This window comes from Ochotona princeps, chromosome 1 (genome assembly GCF_030435755.1).
Source record: "Ochotona princeps isolate mOchPri1 chromosome 1, mOchPri1.hap1, whole genome shotgun sequence".
Lineage (NCBI taxonomy): Eukaryota > Metazoa > Chordata > Mammalia > Lagomorpha > Ochotonidae > Ochotona > Ochotona princeps.
The window spans coordinates 124,407,765-124,429,265 of NC_080832.1; the positions used below are offsets into that span (position 1 = coordinate 124,407,765).

Consider the following 21,501-nt stretch of genomic DNA (forward strand, 5'->3'; position numbering starts at 1 on the left):
ATATAATAACATCTTTACAAAAGAAGACATGTATGTTCACTATACTGTTTTGACTTCAATGTGCAGAAGTAATCTAATCCTATTTAGAAAGCTATACCCTTGAATAATTGACATATCTGGGTATTTGCTGCTACACTGTCTCAGTTACAGTGATCTGTCTGAAAACTCATTATTTACTTTGGCTTTGGTGGGCACTGGAATGCAAACTGTATGAAAACAAAGATTTTTCACTGCTTCACCACTGTGGCCACAAAGCCAAGGACAATGCCTAGCACAAGTAGAAGTTCAATAAATATTTATAGAAGGAATGACTGAATTAATTTGACAAGAGAATCACCCTTGTGTGACTTCTAATGCCTTCTAGAAAGCAAATACCCCATTTTCAGTTCAGAAAGCTCTTTGATGAATGGTTGTTAGCACGATAGCTTTCCTTCTTAAAAATTGAAATCTAAATTCTTAGTGTAGACTCTTACAGTTACTTAGACTCAATTTTTGGTTTTTAAAGGGAAAGATTTTTGCATGCTTTTAAATGTTATGTTCAGTCTGAAAATCTGAATTCTTTTTTTTTTTTTGAAAATTTATTTATTTTTATTGTAAAGGCAGCTATACAGAGAGGAGGAGAGACAGAGAGGAAGATCTTCCATCCGATGGTTCACTTCTTAAGCAGCTGCAATGGCTGGGGCTGAGCCAATCATAAGCCAGGAACCAGGAGCTTCTTCCAGGTCTCCCATGTGGGCGCAGGGTCCCAAAGCTTTGGTCTGTCCTCGACTGCTTTCCCAGGCCACAAGCAGGGAGCTGGAAGGGAAGTAGGGCTGCTGGGATTAGAACCGGCACCCATATGGGATCCAGGTGCATGCAAGGCAAGGACTTTAACCACTACACTATCGTGCCGGACCCGAAAATCTGAATTCTTAATCTCTCTCCTTAGTGACTTCCTAGAAAGAAATGGTGTCCTTAGTTCCAGGAGGGAAATAACAAGTTCATTTTTCTGATTTGGAAGCATTAGCTTCTAGAAATGCTTGTTTTGTATGATGACAAAATAGTTATAAACCTCTTCTAAAAAAGTTAGGGAAAGGGAGCATGTAAACTTTTCCTAAACATGATTTTGGAAGCAATTAAATAATGAATAATAATGATGCGTATCGATAGCATATTTCTACGTATTTCTAATTAGTTTACAAATTGTAATTTGTTATCTCTGACCACACTTGTGAACTACTGGTAAAAGGAATCCATTTGTTAGCAGGCCGACAGCCTGCGTGCACACTTACTTTGTGTCAGGCCTGGGTTTGCAGAATTCCATTCTAGCCTGCACAGCTGGACAGTTCCCAGGAAGTCTGGGGCTGTTTCACCACAGTGGTAGCAGACAACTCTCTCATGAACCATCAGGGGCTAAGGCCAGAAGAAACACTGTTCCTGGGTGCTTGTGTGACTGTCTGTATTGCTGCAGAAGTAGGGAGTGGTCCATGTTTCCCCACAGATGAACTAAATATACGTTAACAAATACATTCCGGTCAGTTTCCTATTGATTCTGGGAATCAAGAAATCAGCGACTTCCAGCAGCGTAGGTTTGGGCAAGTTACCTAGCTTCCCTGGGCTTCTCATTTCTCATCTGTAAAACCTGGGATTTGTAGTAATGTCACTTCACAGAACCAGAGAGATGAGTCCACCCACCTGGCCTGGAACAGGAGGTGGGGACTCCTGATGGCTGACTGGTGCCATTAGCTGCTTCCTGGAATGACTGTTTGAATAACAGTCCTGTTTGAATAAGTCCTGAATGGACTTATTTAGGAAGTTCCTGGGGAGCCACCTCTTGTTTCCTTTCCCATCCCCTTTGTGGGACAGATTCAAATGCACCAGTTCATCATTCCAGCTGGAGCATAATGTGGTTTGTGTTTCCTGGGACCAGCCTTGTGTGGGAGCTTGGTGGTGTGGTTATCATGGGTAGCATCTATTTTTTTTTTTTAACCTTGTCCTAGACCAGGCTCTTTCAAGTATATTCTGCTTCATTATTTTTAATCTGTTCACACTTATTTAATTTACAATTTAATATTTCATTTCAGTATTTCAAGTGCATTATTTCTGGGACAGCTGTATGGGATTTGGATTTGCTTTGCTGAGATGAGAAAGTGAGACCTCGGGGAGGGAAATAAGCATACAGTGGGGTGAATTTTCAGAATGACCATCACTGAGGTCAGCAAGGAGAGCGTACCATTCCTCATGTCCCAGTCTTTCATGCTCCTGCTTTCTAAAATAATCACTGTGCCAACTTATGACACCTCAGATGACCTTTGCCCCTGCTGTTCTGTCTCCTGAATACATGTTCCTGTCACCACTTTTCAATTCTTTAGGTTTGTAGGTCTGATCAGGGCATGAGTTCATTGTTCTGTTGGTTGGGACCCAGACTTTGACCCTGCGCTTGACAGGTGGGGTCTCTGCAACAAAGGAGTTGGAGGATCTGGTTCCCACAGCTGTGGGCTGCATTTGAAGTGGTCCTGAAAGATTTTGTTTTTGGATCTGCTCCATGCTTCTACCTTGAGCACCATGGGCTGGCTGCAGAAAAGGGAGAACAAATGTTGGAAGTGACATGGCTTCCCTGTCTTCTGGTCCTGCTTCAGCTCTTTTTTTTTTTTTTTTAATAATCTATTTTATTGTGTTGTTGACAATCTTTTCATAGTTAATTACAGTTAAAGAAAGAAAAAGAAAAAAAAAGATTCAGGGGGATAGGGAAGTGGGCAATACTATTATGTCCATATTGTTTCCATCTTGTATCTGAGGTAAAGGGGGATATTGAGGGAGAAGCCCCACCCGGTTTCCCGCCCACCCCTAGTCCCGGATGTGGGGCATGCTCTGAGATATGTGCTCGAGTGGTGTTAATAGTTCTCCAGTTATGAATCGCTGCCAGTTTCGCTCGATGAGGTCGTCCACTGATTGATATGGTCCATCATAAAGTCTCCGTTTGCCCCATTTTTCACTGCTAACATGTAGCTGAGATGAATGATTGATCTGCTCTGTCTTCTGTCTTTTCTTGATTAGAGTTCTGAGTCCAGCAGTTCAATTGGGGAGATCTCCAAAGAAACTTTGAGGTATTCCCAGACTAGTTTCTTGCATGTTCTAGCAAGCACAGGGCCCGGCACAGTCCATCGCCCCGATCAGCTGGAGGTTGCAATTGCTGGGTTGGTTCTGTTTTCAGTCCCGAGTTGCACTGGAACCAATGGGTGTTGCAGTCCAGTCTGGTTCTACCCAGCACGTACTCGGCCCTCACACTAACCAGTGGGAGCTACAGCCTAGTTGGGGCGACCCACGCTAACCCTCACCCGGCCCGCCCCTGGTTTGCCAGTATGTGTAGCAGAAGACCAGTCTGTCCCCCATCCCATTTGGCTCTGGCACTTGTCAATGGGTATTAAAGCTTAGTTCTATCTAACCAACTCAACCATCCAGCCCTCACGGGTGTTGTTGAGTGCCTCTCTATCTAGCCATCCCAGCCCCCGTCCTAGTTTTCATGCCCTCCCACGGGACTAGTGACCCAGGAAGGGGGAACCCACTTTTTCCCTCCCAGGTCTCTCTGTCCCGGTTTATGCACTCTTTAGGTGGTTCTGTGATTTGACTTGACAGAATTAGTCCCCAGTGCCAGCTTCTGCGGCTATGCCCAAACATCCCTCACCCACTCTAATCTATGCTTGCACCAGCAGGAATAATCAGCCCAGCCTGGCTTTTCCCTGATCTAGTCCACATGCAGCGCACAGGTGTTGTAGCCTTGCCTAGTCTAGTCTGTCTCTATCCCAGCCCACGCTCTCCGGTGGGAGTAGCTGTCCGGCGAGGGAACCAGCCCCTTAATCCCCCAGCCAGTTCTGCCCCTCCCTTCCTTCCTGGATCTCACGTGTGCTGGTTGGGTGCTGCATTCATATCCAGTACAGGCAACCACGCCCTGGCATTCCATAATGTGTACTGGTTTTGTCGCGACCAAACCCAGCTCATCCCACACTCTGATCTGGTGATCGGATTTGCCAGTGGGTGATATGGACTGATTGAGCCTGGTCTGCTCCTGACCCATGCTGAATGTGTGCCAGTGGGAAACTTTCCATGGCCTATTCTGGACTGTTTCCTATCATGCTTCTTGCGCTTACCTGCAGGGACTGTGTCCTGCCAGAGGAGTTGCCCAGGCTCCTCCATCAGACCCCCCCCCAATGGCAGGTTTTGCGCATGCCAGGGGGTCCTTGAGCCAACCCAACTCAGTTCACGTCCTGTCCTAGCAGGGACAGTGGCTTTTCCTGGCTGGCTTTCACCCCATTCTGGTTCTTGTTGTTGGATGTTTCAGCCCGGCCATGGTTCCTCCATACCCACATACAGCTCACGCATGGCTCAGTAGGGGGTTGAGACCCAGCCTAGTCAGTCCCACATCTACCCCCTGGTTCTCCATGACACCAGATGGTGTTGGGATCTGAACTGGCCTGGTGCATCCAATCCCAGCCCACACTAGTGCCTCGGGTGACTGCAACTGTTTCCTAGATAGAACGCAGCCCCAATTCTAGCACATACGCCCCTTGGTGGGAACCTCAACCTAGTTAGGGTGTCCCGTTACCTCCCCGATTGGGCTTGTTCCTAGCTGTAAATCATGCACCTGCCCGTGGTTGCTCTGAGGACCAGTAGGTGCAAGAACCTAGCTCGGTATGACCTGTGTTCCATGCTGGTTTCTAGTTTTGCTTGTAAACAAAGGTTTGCTCAGTCCTGCCCAGTACATTACGTTCCATTACCAATTTACACATTGTCGAGCTACTATGCCCTGCTTGTCCGACCCCCAGATCTGGACGGCGTGTTCACCAGCGAGAGCTATGACTCGCCAGGGGAGCTTCCCAAGTACCTCCACTTGATCCACTCCCAAACCCAGTTTACATACATGCCATTGGTTTTTAGGCCAGTGCCCGGTGTACTCTGGCCTCCCATTTGGCCTTGTATGAGCTGGTGAATGTTGCAGCCCGGCCCACCCCACAACCTATTCAGGATGCACATTTGGGTGCTGCTGCCTTGCCCAGTCCAGTCTATGGCGGATCCCTTTACCTGTGATTGATGGCAGGCTCCTTGGTCACACCTAGCTTAGTTCATAACCACCTAAAATTTAGGTTTACCAGTGGGGCCAAACTTTCTACAGGGTGTGGCCCACACATCCTGCACAGAGTCCACCCCAGGATAAGGTTCTAGAGTGCTAGTTAAAATTATGGACCTGCCTAATGTGACCAGTCTCCTGAACCAACATCATGTCAGGCAAAAAAATATCCTGCTAGACAATTTGGGGGTTATCTTCTGCATTATAGGTGTTCAAAGCTCAGCATTATTGAGTGATTAGAAGTTCTCCAAAAGAAGAGCCACTGGCATTGGGAATCTTTAGGATTGACTCAGAACCCAGAAACAGTGGGGTCACCCTAGAGCTATCTAAGCAGCAATTCCGACATCCATTACCCCAGAGCTTCCCGGCCGGGTGGCCAGCAGGCAAAGCCTGGCACCACATGGTGCACTGGCCGCCCTGGATGAGGCCGAGGACTCGTTCACTGCCTTGCGGCAGTGTCTTTGGCGTGAGCCCCCAGCATTGGGTCCGACCCGGCAGGGGCACCCCCCACAGCCGCCACACTGTGAGGAGCGGCAGTTGCCCCGAATCCCAAGGCCCGAACCCCTCCTCCCTGCTTCAGCTCTTACATGGACTTGCCTTGGTGATTTCCTTAGTTGTTTGCATCGTACATGGTTTCCAAGCCATGTTTGGAAGGCGTTTAAAAAGGGTTTAGGATGAACACAAGATAGGGAAAGATCTTGTGTAGTACGATTAAGAATCCCTTCTCTGAAATGTTTTGGACTTAGATATGTTTCTGATTTTGATAGATTTCCAGATTTGTTAAATATTTGTGTAAGCTTTACCGTTTGTACATCTGGAATCCAAAAATTCAGAACCCAAACTGTTCTAAAATCTGAAAATTTGGGGGGCATTTTGGATTTTTGCACTAGGGATGCTCAACCTATAACATATTTGATTGTGAATATTGGTAAGGATAAATGAAAGTTGTATAATGCCTTGGCATTCGCAGCACCCTTCTTCAGGTTTCCTGACCATTGCTTGCTACAAAATAAATTTTGAGTAACCCTACTTGCTGTTTCTTAAGGTTGATGTAGTTTTCTGGAGTTATTTTAATGTTAACTGTGTGAATTTCAGTGTAATATCAGAAAGTACATCTTTTCTTTATTAAGGCACATGTTTGAAGTCATACTCTTTGAATTTATATCTGTATTTGATGGGCTCCTGCATAACTTAAAATGTGCAAAGTATTTATTTAAGTATGTTTCAACTCATAGCAGTTGATTCCCTCCCATGTGTCAAGCAAGCCAAGGGTTGAGGTGTTCAAGGTCATATGGAGTTAGTACACATATATTTGTAATATTATGTGTGTTAGCATGACATGCCAGGGAAATCCAAAAAATGGAGCACTGAAGTATGCTGAGGTGGGAGAGCAAAAGATGGGATTGGGTGGGTGAAGTAAGACAATGCAGGCCAAGTGGTGTTGTAGAGGTGAAGTTGGGACTGAGCCTCATCTGATCGTTAGATAGCTTCTGATAGATTCTAGAATGGAAAATGAGAGTGACACAGAGGAAGGAGCCTCTGGAAAGACATCCAGCCTGAAAAATGCGGGATGTGATTGCTGTGGAATATGACTAGCCCAGTGCAACTGAATGTAAACTGGACATAAGGTATGGCTGGAGCTGAGTCCAGAAAGGTTGGGTAAAGGTAGTGTGAGAAGCATCTTACCTACTGTCTTCAAGGCTTTTAATTTGGATCTAGTAGAATCCATTGGAGACTTTCAAGAAGAGTAGCCTTCACATAGTTGTTTACTCATTTAATGTCAAGTAGGTGGTTAGGGTGAAGAAAACACACATGACCACCCTGGTGGGTGAATAGTAGTTCATCAGATTACCTTAGCATGGGCTGCTGTAACAAAGTACATAGATGGAGTGGCTTGTAAGCAATTATTTCTCATAATTCTGAAAACTGGAAGTCAGGGTCAGGCAGCATGGTTGGTGCCTAGTGAAGACTCTCTTCAATGTAACAGGCTTGATCTAATCATGCCATCTAGGAGGTAGGCATGGTGGGAGGTCTTTAGGTCATTGTGGGTGTGGTCTGGGAAGATATTTCTTGGGAGAGGGTTGGTCATTTAAGCCAAGTTGACTTTCTGTCTTGCTATGTGTGCTGCCACTGTCCCCATCCATCCTTACCAGATGACTGAACTGATGGGCCCTGCCCAATCTTGAACTGTGATCCTCCACAACTGTAAGGTGAAATAAATCTTCCTTTCTAAGTAGCTACTCTCGGGTATTTTAATTAAGCAATGAAAAACTGGTCAATATACCATCACATGAGGATTTAGGATTTCAACATATAAAATCTGGGCAGGGGCACGTAAGCATTCAGTTCATTACATAGCTTTAGGAAAAATTTCTTTATTTTCATCTACTTGAAAGGCAGGGCAAGAGTAAGAGTGAGAGCAAGTGAGAAAGAGCTATTTTCTAACTGCTAGTCCTTCCAAAAATTCTTGCAAAAATCAGGAGTGAGCCGAGATGAAGCCAAGAACCAGGGGCTCCATCCTGATTTCCCACATGGGTGGCAGGGTCCAAGAAACTGGATTATCATCCACTGTCTTCTAGGATGCATGAACAGTAACCTGGACCAAAAGTGGAGTCGGGAATTGGTGCTGTAGTGCAGCACGTTAAGCTTCTGTCTGTAGTGTCAGGATCCTATGTGGGCACTGGATCAGGTTCCAGTCAAGTTCCCTGCTTGTGTGACTGGGGCAGCAGTGGATGATGACTCAAATACTTGGTCCCCTGCCCTCACATGAGAGACCTGCATGAGGTGCCTGGCTTCAATCTGGCCTAGTTTCAATGATTGTAGTCATTTGGGGGAAGCAATCCAGCTGATGGAAGATATCTCTCTGTCATCCTATCTCCCCCTGTAACTGCTTTAAAAAATTAATCTTAAAAAAATTTTTGTTCTCTTAAAAAAAAGTAGTGAAATGGTCTTGTGGCACAGAGGATTAAGTAGCTGCCTGCAATACCAGCATCGCATATGTGTGCCACCTTGTGCCTCAGCTGTTCCACTTCTAACCCAGCTCCATGCTAGTGTGTCTGGAAAGATGGTGGGACTTGGCACAGGTGCTCGTGTTGGGATGTTTGGAAGCAATTGCTGGTTTTGGAGAGTAAGCCAGTGGATGAAAGATCCTTCTGTCTCTCTCACTGTCTCACCTCTCTCTGGAGCTCCAATCTTTGCAAAAAGTGAAGTAGCCAGGACTCAATCTGGCATTGTATGGGACATGGGCATCCCAAGTGACAACCTAACTTGCTCTGCCAATCTACTTACTCCAGCACAGATTTTCACATACACTTATAATTATACATTGATAAATGCTTTGAATAACACAGGTACTTATCTGGGCTTGTGTGTGTGTGTGTGTGTGTGTGTGTGTGTGTGCGCGCGCTACATAACACAGGAATCATCTCTGAAGGACCGACAGTTTCATGAGCAGGTGGTGATTCAGTCCTGACGTGTGGATAGGGAGCATCCTGGGGAAATGGCAACACTTAGGAAATAGGTAAAGAAAAATTAGCTGAGCTAGGAGCCTTGGAAGAACTAAGCATAAAGGTGGGAAAAGAACAATAGTATGAAAGCCAAGAAAAGTGTCTAAAGGAAGGAGTGGTTAGGATCGTGGTGATGATTTGCATTTCATGGTGGGTGGAGGAGAATCTGTGTGAGCCTTTACAGGTCTTTGGTTCCTGGCTATCCCTTGGAAACACACTAGTCAGGCTCACCTGATTTCAGTTAAACCAGAGACCCTGGGGTTGTGTCCCGGGTATACATAATTTGTAAAGCTCCAGATCTCATTGTATTATCAAGGCTAGGAGCCTCAGCTTTGGCACAGGTATGAAGATAAGAAGGACTCCTAGAGTGGGAATGGGAGGATGAGGAGGGGGGCTGGGCATGGCTGTAGCTGGACTGGACAGGATGTTTAGACCAAATGCAAGTGGACGGGATGAAGAGATGTGTTTAGTGAATGCAATTTTGTCATACATAATGTTTTGGCTATTTGTGTTTTTGGTTTCAGGTACTCCTTCTTTGTAGCAATGGGATATCTTACTATATGTCACATCAGCCGAATATACATTTTCCATTATGGAATTCTCACTACTGATTTTTCTGGGTGAGTATCCTGGGAAAGGGATTTCATTACTGCTTTTGATTCCGTTTCTTGGGATCTGTAAACACCAAGTATGTAGGAATCATTGGTGGTGGTGATTATTGATAAGACACTGTGCCAATGAGGGTAAAGTTGAAGATTATATAAAAAACTTTGTGTTCATGTACTTTATGGGGGGGTGGAGAGAGAGAGAGAGAGAGAGAGAATCTCCATCCAATGTTTTACTCCCCAAGTACCTGCAACAGCCACAGCTGGACTAGGCTGAAAGGAACTTTGAACTCTATCTGGTATCCTGTGTACATGGCAGGGACATAAAGACTTGGAACGTCATCTGTGGCCTTCCTAGGTGCATGAAGAGGAAGCTGGATTGGAAACAGAGCAGCCAGGATTTAAATCAGGCAATCTAATATATAATGCAGGCCTCCCAAGCAGCAGGTTAACCTGATGCCCCACAACACCTGCCCCAGGTTGAAGGTGTGATGGTTTTGTAGGGCTGTTAGCACTGCTAATGCAAGATGGAGCTGCAGTCTGGCTCTGTCCTGCTGCCCATGTTTGTACCATAATTTTGGAATGCAAGTAGGACCTTTTACATTAAAATGACAGAATTGAGTAGTTGTTACAGAAGCCATATAGCCCACAGAGCCTGGAATATTTACCATTTTGCTCTTAACTGAAACAAAAATTGCTATGGCAAAGGCTGGTATTCATCTCTTACCAGCTGGTTGTACAGAAATTCTTGCATACAAGGGGGTAGGCACAGTGGCACGACAGGCTCATCCTGCATTCCGTGGCACTAGCATTCCATATGGGTGCCAGTTTGTGCCCCAGTTGCTCCACTTTCAATTCATCTCTCTGCATATGGACTGGGAAGGCAGTAATGGAATACCCAAGTTCTAGGGACACTGCAACCACGTGGGAGACACAAAAGAAGCTCCTGGTCTCTGGTTTCAGATTAGCTCAGCTCTGATTATGGCCATTTGGGGAGGGACCCAGCAGATGGAAGATCTTTTTGTCTCTCCTTTCTGTAAAATCTGTTTTTCAAATAAAAACAAATCCTTTTTTTGAAAGAAATTCGTATACCATACAAACTGGCAATTAGCCACTACTCTGACCCTTTGAGTGTCCCCTGTCCAACTCTTACTCCAAGGTCCTGTGACCTCTAACAATTGGAAGGGTCCAGGTGAGTCATGAAGTCTGTGGCTGTCACTGTGTTCTTCACTTGGTAGACCACCCATCTCCAGTGAAGATTCTGTATTGGGTTGAAGTTAGTTCAAGATCATTTTGTGAATCTTGGGGAGTGAAAAAGAAAGCAACATTATTCCTGCAAACACACGTCATGTGTGTCACTCCGCCCACCATGAGTTTGGTTCAGTTCTCAGCAGGCTGAGTTCAGGGAGATGTAGAGAAGAGGGAAGAAGGTTCAGTTGTAGGTTGAAATGTATCTTAATTGGTGAATTGTTGAAGAAGAAGCAGTGAAATAAGGAGTTATAACCTACAGCGCATTTCTGTGAACTTTGCAAGTTGTGCAACTGAACTGTTCTAGTATGAAAAGGCTTAGACAAGCAAGAATTGTTGTTTTGGAACTCATGACTATGATGTCATAGCTGCTTTTCTTCCAGCTATGTCCCTTTCCATCGTTGTGGGAAACATTTTCTCATTTTTTCTGAAGAAAACTCATTCTTATATGCCTTGTTAGAGTTACAAGCCAACATGGACTATCCCAAAATTCACCAAGTTCAGTAAAAATTATGCTTCAACACTATAAACTACTAAATACAAAAATGAAAATAGACACGAGACAGCTGAATAGTAGCCTATAGCCATTTTAAGGTGTATAGCAGCCAGTTGTGTATAAACTAAAATTGAAATGTCAATAAAGTAATCACAAGATGTGGTTAAGAACTTGGTTTTCTAATATATTGATCACTCAATACCTTGTCATTTAACTCCATAAGGTTGTAAACAGTTGTTGATGTCATGTTGTGGCTTTTAATTGGTCGGGATGATATTCTGCCAGCTCTGCCTTCAGAACAGATGGTGTGCCCAAGAAACTGTTGAACTTATCTGGACAATAAGATGCTGGACACTATGCAAAGTATATGCTTGCAATGAAAGAATGAGGATTGAATTTGAACTGTAATACTGCAACTAGGTGGAGAAATCCACCATGGGGGGTAGTACAGGGAGGGGTTGGGAGAATCCTAGAGCCTATGAAACTGTGTTATGTAATCAAATATAATAAAAAAAAAGAAAACTCATTCTTCTTAGGGAGACTTTCTCTGGTAGAAAACTCATTCTTAACAATGTGTGTTTCTAGGAAAGTATTGAATATATGGAAGCAACAGAGATAACAAACTAGTCAGGGAGTGACATCACTGAAAGTAATCTGTAAATGGGATTGTAAGTCCCCATAGTGTCTCATCAGTGAATGTCATTTCTGGTTTCACTCCAGAGCTCTTGACTCTTAGTAGGTGTTCTGTAAGTGAATAAGCTAATTATGCTAGTATTTGTCAGTCCTTTGATCAGTGTTTCCAAGAGGTTCATACTTATGGGTAAGTAGCTCCTCCAACAATGTTGGTTAGGTTATTTGTAGTATGCATCTTTACTTCTGAATAAAAGATGAAATCCCAATGAAACTGTTAAATGTATCTTGGCAACAGAATGCTGGACTTTACATCACTGTCTATACCTGAAATGTCAGGATACACCCAAACAGACTGATGGACTTGTGACTGTTTTTGAAGGACTATACTATTATTATAATTTAGGAGAGGATAGTGGGTGGTGAGTGGGGGAAGGTAGAAGGCGAAATCCCCCCAGTCTAAGGAACTGTATCATGAAAAATAAAAATTAACGATGAATAGACTATTGAACCAAATAATTGGTCCAAAGTATGTTATTATCTGCTTCTTTTACATGGTATTTCTACTTTTTTTAAAGATAGGAAGTGTGGATAGGTATTTAAAGCAGCTGTTAAAATAACACATTGGATGCATGCATGCCCTATTGGAGTATCCAGAATACAGCCCCACCTCCACTTCAGATTCCAGTTTCCTGCTCTTGTGCACCCTGGAAGGCAGCAGATGATGGGCCAAGTGCTGGTGTTTCTGCCTCCCATATGGGAAACTTGGAATGATTTTCAGGTTCCTACTTTCAGCCTGACCCAGCCTCTGCTTTTTCAGGCATTTGGGGAGTGAGCTAGTGAATGAGAGATGTCTTGATGGCCGATAGACCAGCTAGGACTCATGCTGACTCTCTTGTGGGATGCTGGCATTGCAGGCAGCAGCTTAACTGTGCTATGCCATGGAATTGGCTCATTGCCTGCATTTTTTTTGAAGTTCTCTCATGTAGGAATGAGGAGGTATTACAGGAATTGACTCATATAATTATGGAGGCTGAGAAAATCCACCATCTGCAATTGTGGACTGGAGACCCAGAGGAGCCAGTAGAGTAACTCCTAGTGGAGGCCAAAGGCCTTAGAATCCAGAGGGATGCTGTTGAAAGTTCTGGAGTTAAGTCCTGAGACCTTGAAGCTCTGATGTCCAGGGGCAGGAGAAGATGGATGTTTGAGCTCCAGGAGAGAGAAGTCTAGCCTTTTTCTTCTATTGATGGATTGAGTGATCCCCACCAACATTGGTAAAAGAGGATATTCTCTACTTGGTCAACCAAGTCAAATGATTAACTCTTCCAGAAACACCCTCACAAATATGCTCAGAAACTACTTTACCAGTTGTCTGTGTACTTTTTAACCATCAAATATAAAACTTATTGTTGCTGGGTGATTCCATGTGGGTGTGAAAAGCCAGAGGGTAGTTTGGCTGGGTCTTTTGGAAAGCCATCAAAGCAAGTTTAGTGTATTTAAAGGTTTTTGTTGAAATAAGATGCATTTGGGGTCGAGAATGTTGGTCGTCTTTGGATGTGGAGTACTGTAAACATGAAAGATTCTTCGATTAGGTTGTTTTGCAAGCATTGTACTCTTGTACCTTCTTAGTCTGTGCTGGAGGAACTGACCCTAGAGAGGGTGCATGGGTCTTAGGAAAGAGGCCATTACTTAGCAGATCAACATTCCAAAGACAGGCTTTGGTCCTGTATCAAAGGCTCATTCATTCATCACTCAGCAGATTTATATTAGGAATCCTGGTCATACTAGACCTGGTTACAAGAGACACAGGAATGAGCAAATGCAGAATGAATGTGCAAGTATTTAATTCAGGTTTTTAGAGGAAGTTGAAAATGTGACTTATCAATGAGTCATAGATTGAATATTGTCCTCCCTAAATTTATGTTTATCCACAATCACAGAATATATCCTCATTTGGAAATCAGGGCTTTGCACAGGTAATTAACTAAGAGGTGAGGTCAGGGGCTGGCATGATTTCCTAACTGGCTAATTCTTCACCTGTAAATGCCAGCCTCCCATATGGGTGCCGGTTCATGTCCCAGGTGGTTGATGTTATTTTATTACTATTATGTCTAATTTAAAAATTTTAATGTTAACCCAATCTACTTCTCTTCCTGTCTTTAAGAATCACTTAGTAAGACAACATTATCCGGGCCCGGCGGCGTGGCCTAGCGGCTTAAGTCCTCGCCTTGAATGCCCTGGGATCCCATATGGGCGCCGGTTCTAATCCCAGCAGCTCCACTTCCCATCCATCTCTGCTGTGGCCTGGGAAAGCAGTGGAGTATGGTCCAAGTCCATGGGATCCTGGACCCACATGGGAGACCTGGAGGATATGGTTGGCTCCAGACCAGATTGGCTCAGCTGTGGTCATTGCAGTTATTGGGGATTGAACCAGCAGGTGGAAGATCTTTGTCTGTGTCTCTTCTTCCCTGTGTAATTCTGACCTGCTTTTCCAATACAATAAATAAATCTTAAAAAAAAAAAAAGATAATGGGCCTGGCGGCGTGGCCTAGTGGCTAAAGTCCTCGCCTTGAAAGCCCCGGGATCCCATATGGGCGCCGGTTCTAATCCCGGCCGCTCCACTTCCCATCCAGCTCCCTGCTTGTGGCCTGGGAAAGCAGTTGAGGACGGCCCAAAGCTTTGGGACCCTGCACCCGCGTGGGAGACCCGGAAGAGGTTCCTGGTCCCGGCATTGGATTGGCGCGTACCGGCCCGTTGCGGCTCACTTGGGGAGTGAAACATTGGATGGAAGATCTTCCTCTCTGTCTCTCCTCCTCTCTTTATATCTGGCTTTCCAATAACAACAAAATCTTAAAAAAAAAAGGATAAGATGAAGGTATACTGATTGGGATGAATCCTTGGTCCAATATGACTGGCATGCTATTAGAAGGCCATGGGGACAGATGCACAGGCACACCTGGTGGGAAGATGGCCATGTGAAAGTGGAGGCCTACACTGGAGAGGGCCAGCTGTGAACCAGGGACCATCAAGAAGCACCATGCGTCACCGGGAGCTAGAGAGACATGTGGGACAGATTCTTTCTTAGAACCACCAGGAAGAACCAAATCGTTTGATGGGAAGAGTGAGAGCAAGTTTCTGTTGCAATTACCCAGCCCATCATGATTCCTTATGGCAGCCCTAGGAGACTCATTCTGTTCCTTTTGGAGTGGTGACAGCTGTCCTCTGTGCTTGTATGCGTTCAGAGCATTTCTGCTGTCCTTATCTCTGTTGCTTGTCACACCTCTTTCATTCATGAAAACCATAATGACTTGAATAATTCCACTGAAATGTTTTTAAATGGTTTCTTCAAATGGCAGAGGGACAGAGAAGGTGGAGGGGAGAAGGACAATAAGAGACAGAGTTCTCTTTCATCTGCTAGTTCATTCTCCAGAGGACCACAACAGCCAGGTCTGGACCGGACTGACATCAGAAGACAGGGACTCCATCTGGTCTTCCATATGGGTGAAAGGCCCAAGAAGTTGGGCAATCACCTACTCCCTTCCTAAAACCTTTAGCAGGAAGCTAGATAGGAATTAGAGGATCCAGGACTTGAACTAGCAATCTGAGGTGGGCTTAACCACTTGTACCACAATGCCAGCCCTGACTCATCTCATCTTTGTCAAGAAATGTTTCCTTATTGACTTATAGTAAGTACACACATTTGGAAATAATTTGATAGTATATGCAGATGCTATGATATATTGGGTTATTAGCATTTCCATCTCCTCAAACGGTTGTTCTTTGTGTTGGGAAAGTGTGTTCTAGTTCTATATACTGAGTTGAGAATTGCTGTCATGCTATGGTGCTGGGAAAAATCAGAACTTAACTCTACTTGCCTCACTGTAATATTCTATTTATTGACTAATCTTTTTTCTTTCCATTCTTTCCCAGTTTTTCCTGACCACTCATTTCTCTGCTTCTAAGATGAGCTTTCCCAGTTTTCACATATGAGCTAGGACATGTGATATTTGGCTTGATGATAGTCTTAAATATCTTTTACTTATTTCTTAGTATAATAAAAAAATTGGTGGAAAGCTACCCAAAGGAAAAACAGTAGACATTTATGGAAAACAGTCCTGTGCTTCTTAAATGTCATGGTTCTGGGGTTTGACAGACGTGGCAGATGGAAATCAGTAGCTGCTGTTTCTCCTTTCAGCTTCATAGGCCTGATAAATTTCCCCAAGGGATATTTATTCTCTGAGACATGGGGATATCTTGGAATTCGGAAAGCTCAGACATTATATGCAAAGCTGCACATGTTCAAATCAGAAAGTACACTGTTAGGATAGGAACACAAAGAAAATGTGTCTGCTACCTGAAAATTTTACATGTCTTAGTTCTCTAACTGCTGAACTCTCCAGGTCTTAAATGGGGAATCGACTTGTTTCTGTTTCGTAGATCATTCTTAAGCAACCTCCCCTAACCCATCACAAAGGTATGGTATTTCCTTAATGTGAAACAATATTGGATAATGAAAGTCAACATATGTTTAAAAAAAAAAGAAAAAGAAAGTCAACATAGTGGAGCTTAATGGGGAGATGCATACCAACCTGAAATTGACAGAGTGTTTTAAGTCACAAATTGTCAATTAGAGAAGTTCTTTGCTAGCATCTATATTTATCACATTCCAGTAATTACGGAATGGAGTTGATCGATCTCTACTATTTAATTTGAAATATCTCTTCTCTCCATTTTATTTGAAAGAGACGCAGAAATATATGCAAGGATCTTTTTTAGTTCCCAGTCTGAATGCCCACAACATCAAGGACTGGCTTATACCAAGGCTAGGACACTACAACTCAATCCGGATCTCCCTTGTGGTGACAGGGACTCAGGTACCTGAGCCATCATCTGCTGCTTGCCAGGAAACATACTGGTAGACAGCTGGAATTGGGAGGATTTGAACTTGGACCCAGGCACTGAGATATAGGATGCAGCCATTTCAAGTGGCAGCTCAGCCCCTGAACCACAACCTGTCCAGGTTGAATTATCTTGCTTAGGAATTTTTTTTCCTCAGAGGTAAAACAATGTTTTGAAGTTGAACTTGGTGTTTTCAAGCAGCCTGGTGGGTAAGTGCTCTTTTTTGACCATGCTTGCAAATCCCATTGGTTAACACATTCTGTTATGTCCTAAGAGCACAGGGAAGGGTTGATGGGATTGGGTGAGATTGACATTTGTGTCAGACAGCATGTATACATTTTTAGTTTTGGTGTGCACATAAACGTGTACTTCAGGTTAATCTAGGACTTGAAATTTTATTTATTGTAAGTAGTCAACTTTCTGAGGGCTGGACAGGCACTAATGGTCATGGTAACACGCAAGATACACTTTTATTGGTGCTGCTAATACAATTTATACCAATACCTGTGGTGGTGAATGTTCTTTGTGTTTTCTCTGTGAATGTGGGCTGTTAAAGGCACTAGAACATTTACTGTTCTCCTGGGGTGAAACTCAACAATCGCTTCTAATAAAGCTGGTACTTGATTTCTTTTAGGTTTGTGATGGTGAACTGACTCTTCTTGTTTGGTCCCAGAAGGGTGCAAATCGAGTTTCCATCTGAGGGAGGCAGCAAGCACTCTTATTTTCTTTTTCCAGGCTAAGCCAGAATCAGGCAGATAATTGCTCTGCTACCATGCTGGCAATTTGAGTTGCCCATGTGTTTTGGAGAACATTTTAAATGAGAACTCTTATAACCTGTATGTGGGCGTATAGCTTGGTATACTAGAAGTCAATTTGGCCAAAAGTTTCAAGCAAGAATCTTTTTAAAAGTTTGCATTGCATAATAGGATTAGGAGTTGGATTACCATCAGGAAGTCAGTTCCCACTTAAGAATGTTTAATTTTTGTCAATAACAGTGAAAAACTGGAAATGCCTTAAGTGGTCTAAAAAAGGAAGTGATTCAAATGTGACAATAGAATGTCTTCATTGAAAATGTTTTCAAAGAATATAAAAGACAAGCAAAATATAAGTATCTAGTTCCTTTTGCCCCCTTAAAGTGGATGTGCATATACACAGAGAAGAAAACAGTGAAAATGCTAACATAGTGGTTTGCCTGGGGGACCCTCATTGGTGATATTAATGTTTGTGTCATTCTTTTTCATATCTATCTATATATATATATAGATATAGTATAGTGGTAATAAAGGGAAACCACAGAATGTCTTTTAAGTAATTTGCATACACATTAGAAGATGGTGTTGTGCTGTGGCCCACATGATTGCGACAACAGCCATGGAGTACTCCCTGTTCTCTCATTGCAACCTAATAGAAAGAGGACTCAGAAGTGGTGGGAACATTTGCTCTGTTGTCCCAGGAACAATGTAAATTTGCTCACTCAATTTGATTAGCTCAGTGTGGTCAGGCAATTAGATTATATAATATGGAAAAGAGAAGATATTTGTAAAGAGATTCCAAGATTTGCATGTCTCTCCTTTGGGCCATTGCCAGCTTTTCAATAATTAGTGCAGTCACTTGGAATTTAGTTCTGTGGATGCAAATGTAAGTTATACCAACCAAACTGGGTGGATTTGTGTCAAAATAGAGAAGTGATAATATTACTATTAGGTTTCAATACAGAAGTAAAGAGGTTAAATCTTGAAAGATCAGCATTTTGTATTAGCGTCTGCTCTACTTGGGTTGACCACTGCATGGCTCTGGACAGACACCAGTGATAATGAAATGAGTTCAGAAGATAGAGCCCTTGGAGGTCTGATTGAGCCAGGTTCTTCCTTGGCTGCAGTGAAGTTCCTTGTTCTTTCTTTCCCTTGCTGGCCTCTCTGATAGGAATTGGAGAGCATTCCACTAAGGTGGACACTCAAGGAGCCCGGATGTGGGAGGAGCAGAAGCCAGAGGGACTTGAACAAGATACTGCATGAGTTTTCTCATCCTCTTAGGTGTTGAGTTGCACATATCTCAGCTCCCACTGGGGTTATGCCAATGTGGTGGTCCTGGCCCAGATTGCTGTTGGTTGGAGGTTGGTAATGCTTGCCTTAACATCACCCTGCCAAACTTCCTGCTGGCATGACTCTGCTTTCCTAGCATCTAGATACCACAAGTAGATTTTTATACCTTATAAAAATATAGGGTGCCACTTTTTGGCACTAAAAGTATCCGCTGAGAAAATACATGTCAGATCTATTTTGATATTGGCCAGCCGCACTGGTGATTAGTTGACTCATTTGACAGCTGTTACTGATGATAATGTCACCTCACGATTTTATCCTAGCTTTATGGGGACATCTGAGCTTAACCAGTTTAGGTGCAAATGTGAAAATCAAATAAGTAGGTTTTATTGAAGATATGGTTCAAAGCTGAGGTTTCGTAAATATGAAAGCCACATTAGTTTTGATTGTGGATTGATATAGAAAATGAAGATGAGTGGGTTAACCACTGCCCATAGTACCCACATCCCATGTGGGTACTGGTTTGAGCAGGTCCAGCCACTTCTTGTGATGCTGGCATCCCATATGAGCACTGGCTTGAATACCAGCTTCTCTACTTCTGATTCAGTTTCCTGCTAATATATTTGAGAGAGCTTCAGAAGATGCCCCAAGTGCTTGGGCACCTGCTCCCACATGAGAGATCCAGATGGAATTTCAAGTGTCTGGCTTCAACTTGGACCACCTTTAACTGTTGCAGTCATTTGTGGAGTAATCCAAAGGATGAAAGATCCCTTTCTCTCTCTGTAACTCTTTCAAATAAACATTTAAAAACAAAGAGAAACAGTAACTGTTAAAAATACTGTGTGCTGAACTTTGCATAAAGAAATCTGGTTCCTAGGCTTTAGTCCTCCAGAAAGGAGGTGAAACGATGTATGGTCTTTTCTTCCCACAAAACTGCACCCTCCAGCCACAGAGTTAGGGAGTGTGTAGCATCCCCTGATGATCCCAGGATGCTGGCACAGGACAATGACTCAAACCTTATCCTTCCATGTAAATGAGCATTTGGTCATAAGGGGTCAGAGATGGCAAAATCAACAGCTCTAAGAGAAAACCAGGCTAGATTGAAAAGATTTGAAGAAAAATGTGGTAGTTAGAACAGTGGGATTTAGTCTTGTCTTCCCAAGCAATGCTATGACTTGAATATTGGTGTCCATCCTAAAATGTATATGTTGAAGTCCTATCCCTTAAGGTGATGCTATTTTGGTGTAGGGCCTTTGGGAGGTGATTAGGTCATCCGTGGATTATGCCAGTGCATTCGTCTGGGACTTCCAGCCTCCAGCAGAGTGGGCAGCAAACTTTTGTTGAGTAAGCCACCCAGTCTGCAATATTTCGTTATAACAGCCATCAGGAAAGATGAGGAAGACTAGAGCTAGAAAGTACTAAACTTGGGCAAACCATTGGAAAAACAGATGCCAATTTATAAAATTATCACTATTAATCATTTACTGTTCAATTTGTAACATACTCATTCCTTTTATTGTTGAATAATATTTTGTATTCTATTTTATTTATTCATCAGTTGGTAGATATCTGAATTATTTCCTTTTTGGATGTGATCTTGAATATTTACATAAAATATCTGTATTTATATAGACATTTGGATTATTTCCTTTGGGCTATTTAATATAATCTCTGTACTGTCTATTGCTACAGATGTACTTTTATGTAGCTATGCTTTCATCTTTTAACAGGCATATACTTGGTTGGAGTTGCTGGGTCGTAGGTAACTTGTGCACAAATCATTGAGATATTTTCCTGTTTCCATTAGCAGTGCAGTGTAAGAATCTTCCAAAGTCTTCAGTGCCTGGCAAACACTTGGCATTGTCTATCCTTGGGAGTCCAGCTATCTTAGTGTTCTTGCTATGAAATCTCATTTTAACGTTGTTTGCATTTCTCTGGAGGTAATTACTGTAGAGCATATTTTGATGATTTTACTAGTTGCTTTCATATTTTAAGAGAATTATCCATTCAGTTTCTTTAGTTGTTTTTAAGTTGTTGTTGTTGTGGTTGTTGTTGTTGTTTTAATTACTAAGTAGTAATAGCTCTTGATACATTCCAGGTCCCTTATTAGAAAGATGACTTACAAATGTTTTCTTGCACACTATGAAATGTCTTAACTCTCTGGGTGGTATGTGTCATTTGAGACACAGAAATCAATTTAAAAAAATTATTTTTTTATTGGAAAGTCAGATACACAGAGAGGAGGAGAGACAGAGAGGAAGATCTTCTGTCCACTGGTTCACTCCACAAGTGGCTGCAATGGCCGGAGCTGTGCTGATTCGAAGCCAGGATCCTGTAGCCTCTTCCAGGCGCAGGGTCCCAAGGCTTTGGGCTGTCCTCCACTGCCCTCCCAGGCCGCAAGCAAGGAGCTGGATGGGAAATGGGGCTGCTGGGATTAGAACTGGCTCCCATATGGGATCCCGGTGCATGCAAGGTGAGAGAGAACTTTAGCTGCTAGGCTACCTAAATATCAATCTATCAAGTCTACTTTTTTGTTTCTGCATTTGGTGTTAGGTTTATGAACCCAGAGCAGATTTTGATGTAAAAGGGATCTACATCTCTGTTGTCTTCTAGGGGTCTGGGCTCTTTGAATAATTTTGAATTAATTTTTATATTCTTTTCATGGGAATGTCTAGTAATCCTTTCATCATTTATTGCCTCACTAAATTATCCTGGAATTGTTGATTTGGTTGCCACTTGTCAAATTTTATGTGATTTTTCCCCCAAATCGAGATTGGCATCATGTTGGTCAATAAATGATTTATTTACAAGCAGATGCATTTTACAAACATCTATGTGGACATTGGAGAATTGCCTTTAAAATAGAACAGAGTGCATGAGAGCATACCTGGATGAAACAGACAGCGTAGGATACCTCAGAAAGTTTGCAGAGAAATGGAAAAATGGCACAAAAATGTTTGAAATACACGCA

At 43.0% G+C, this 21,501-nt stretch overlaps 1 protein-coding gene across 2 annotated transcripts in view; it reads left to right on the forward strand.

Annotated features, from left to right (window-relative positions):
• Nucleotides 1–21,501, forward strand: part of MBOAT1 (membrane bound O-acyltransferase domain containing 1) — a 101,651-nt gene that overhangs the window by 46,514 nt on the left and 33,636 nt on the right. For both annotated transcript variants that reach the window (XM_058667573.1, XM_058667568.1), the window contains one exon: nt 9,135–9,230. In XM_058667573.1, coding sequence (XP_058523556.1) covers nt 9,135–9,230 — 96 coding nt within the window. The remainder of the gene's footprint in view (nt 1–9,134; nt 9,231–21,501) is intronic.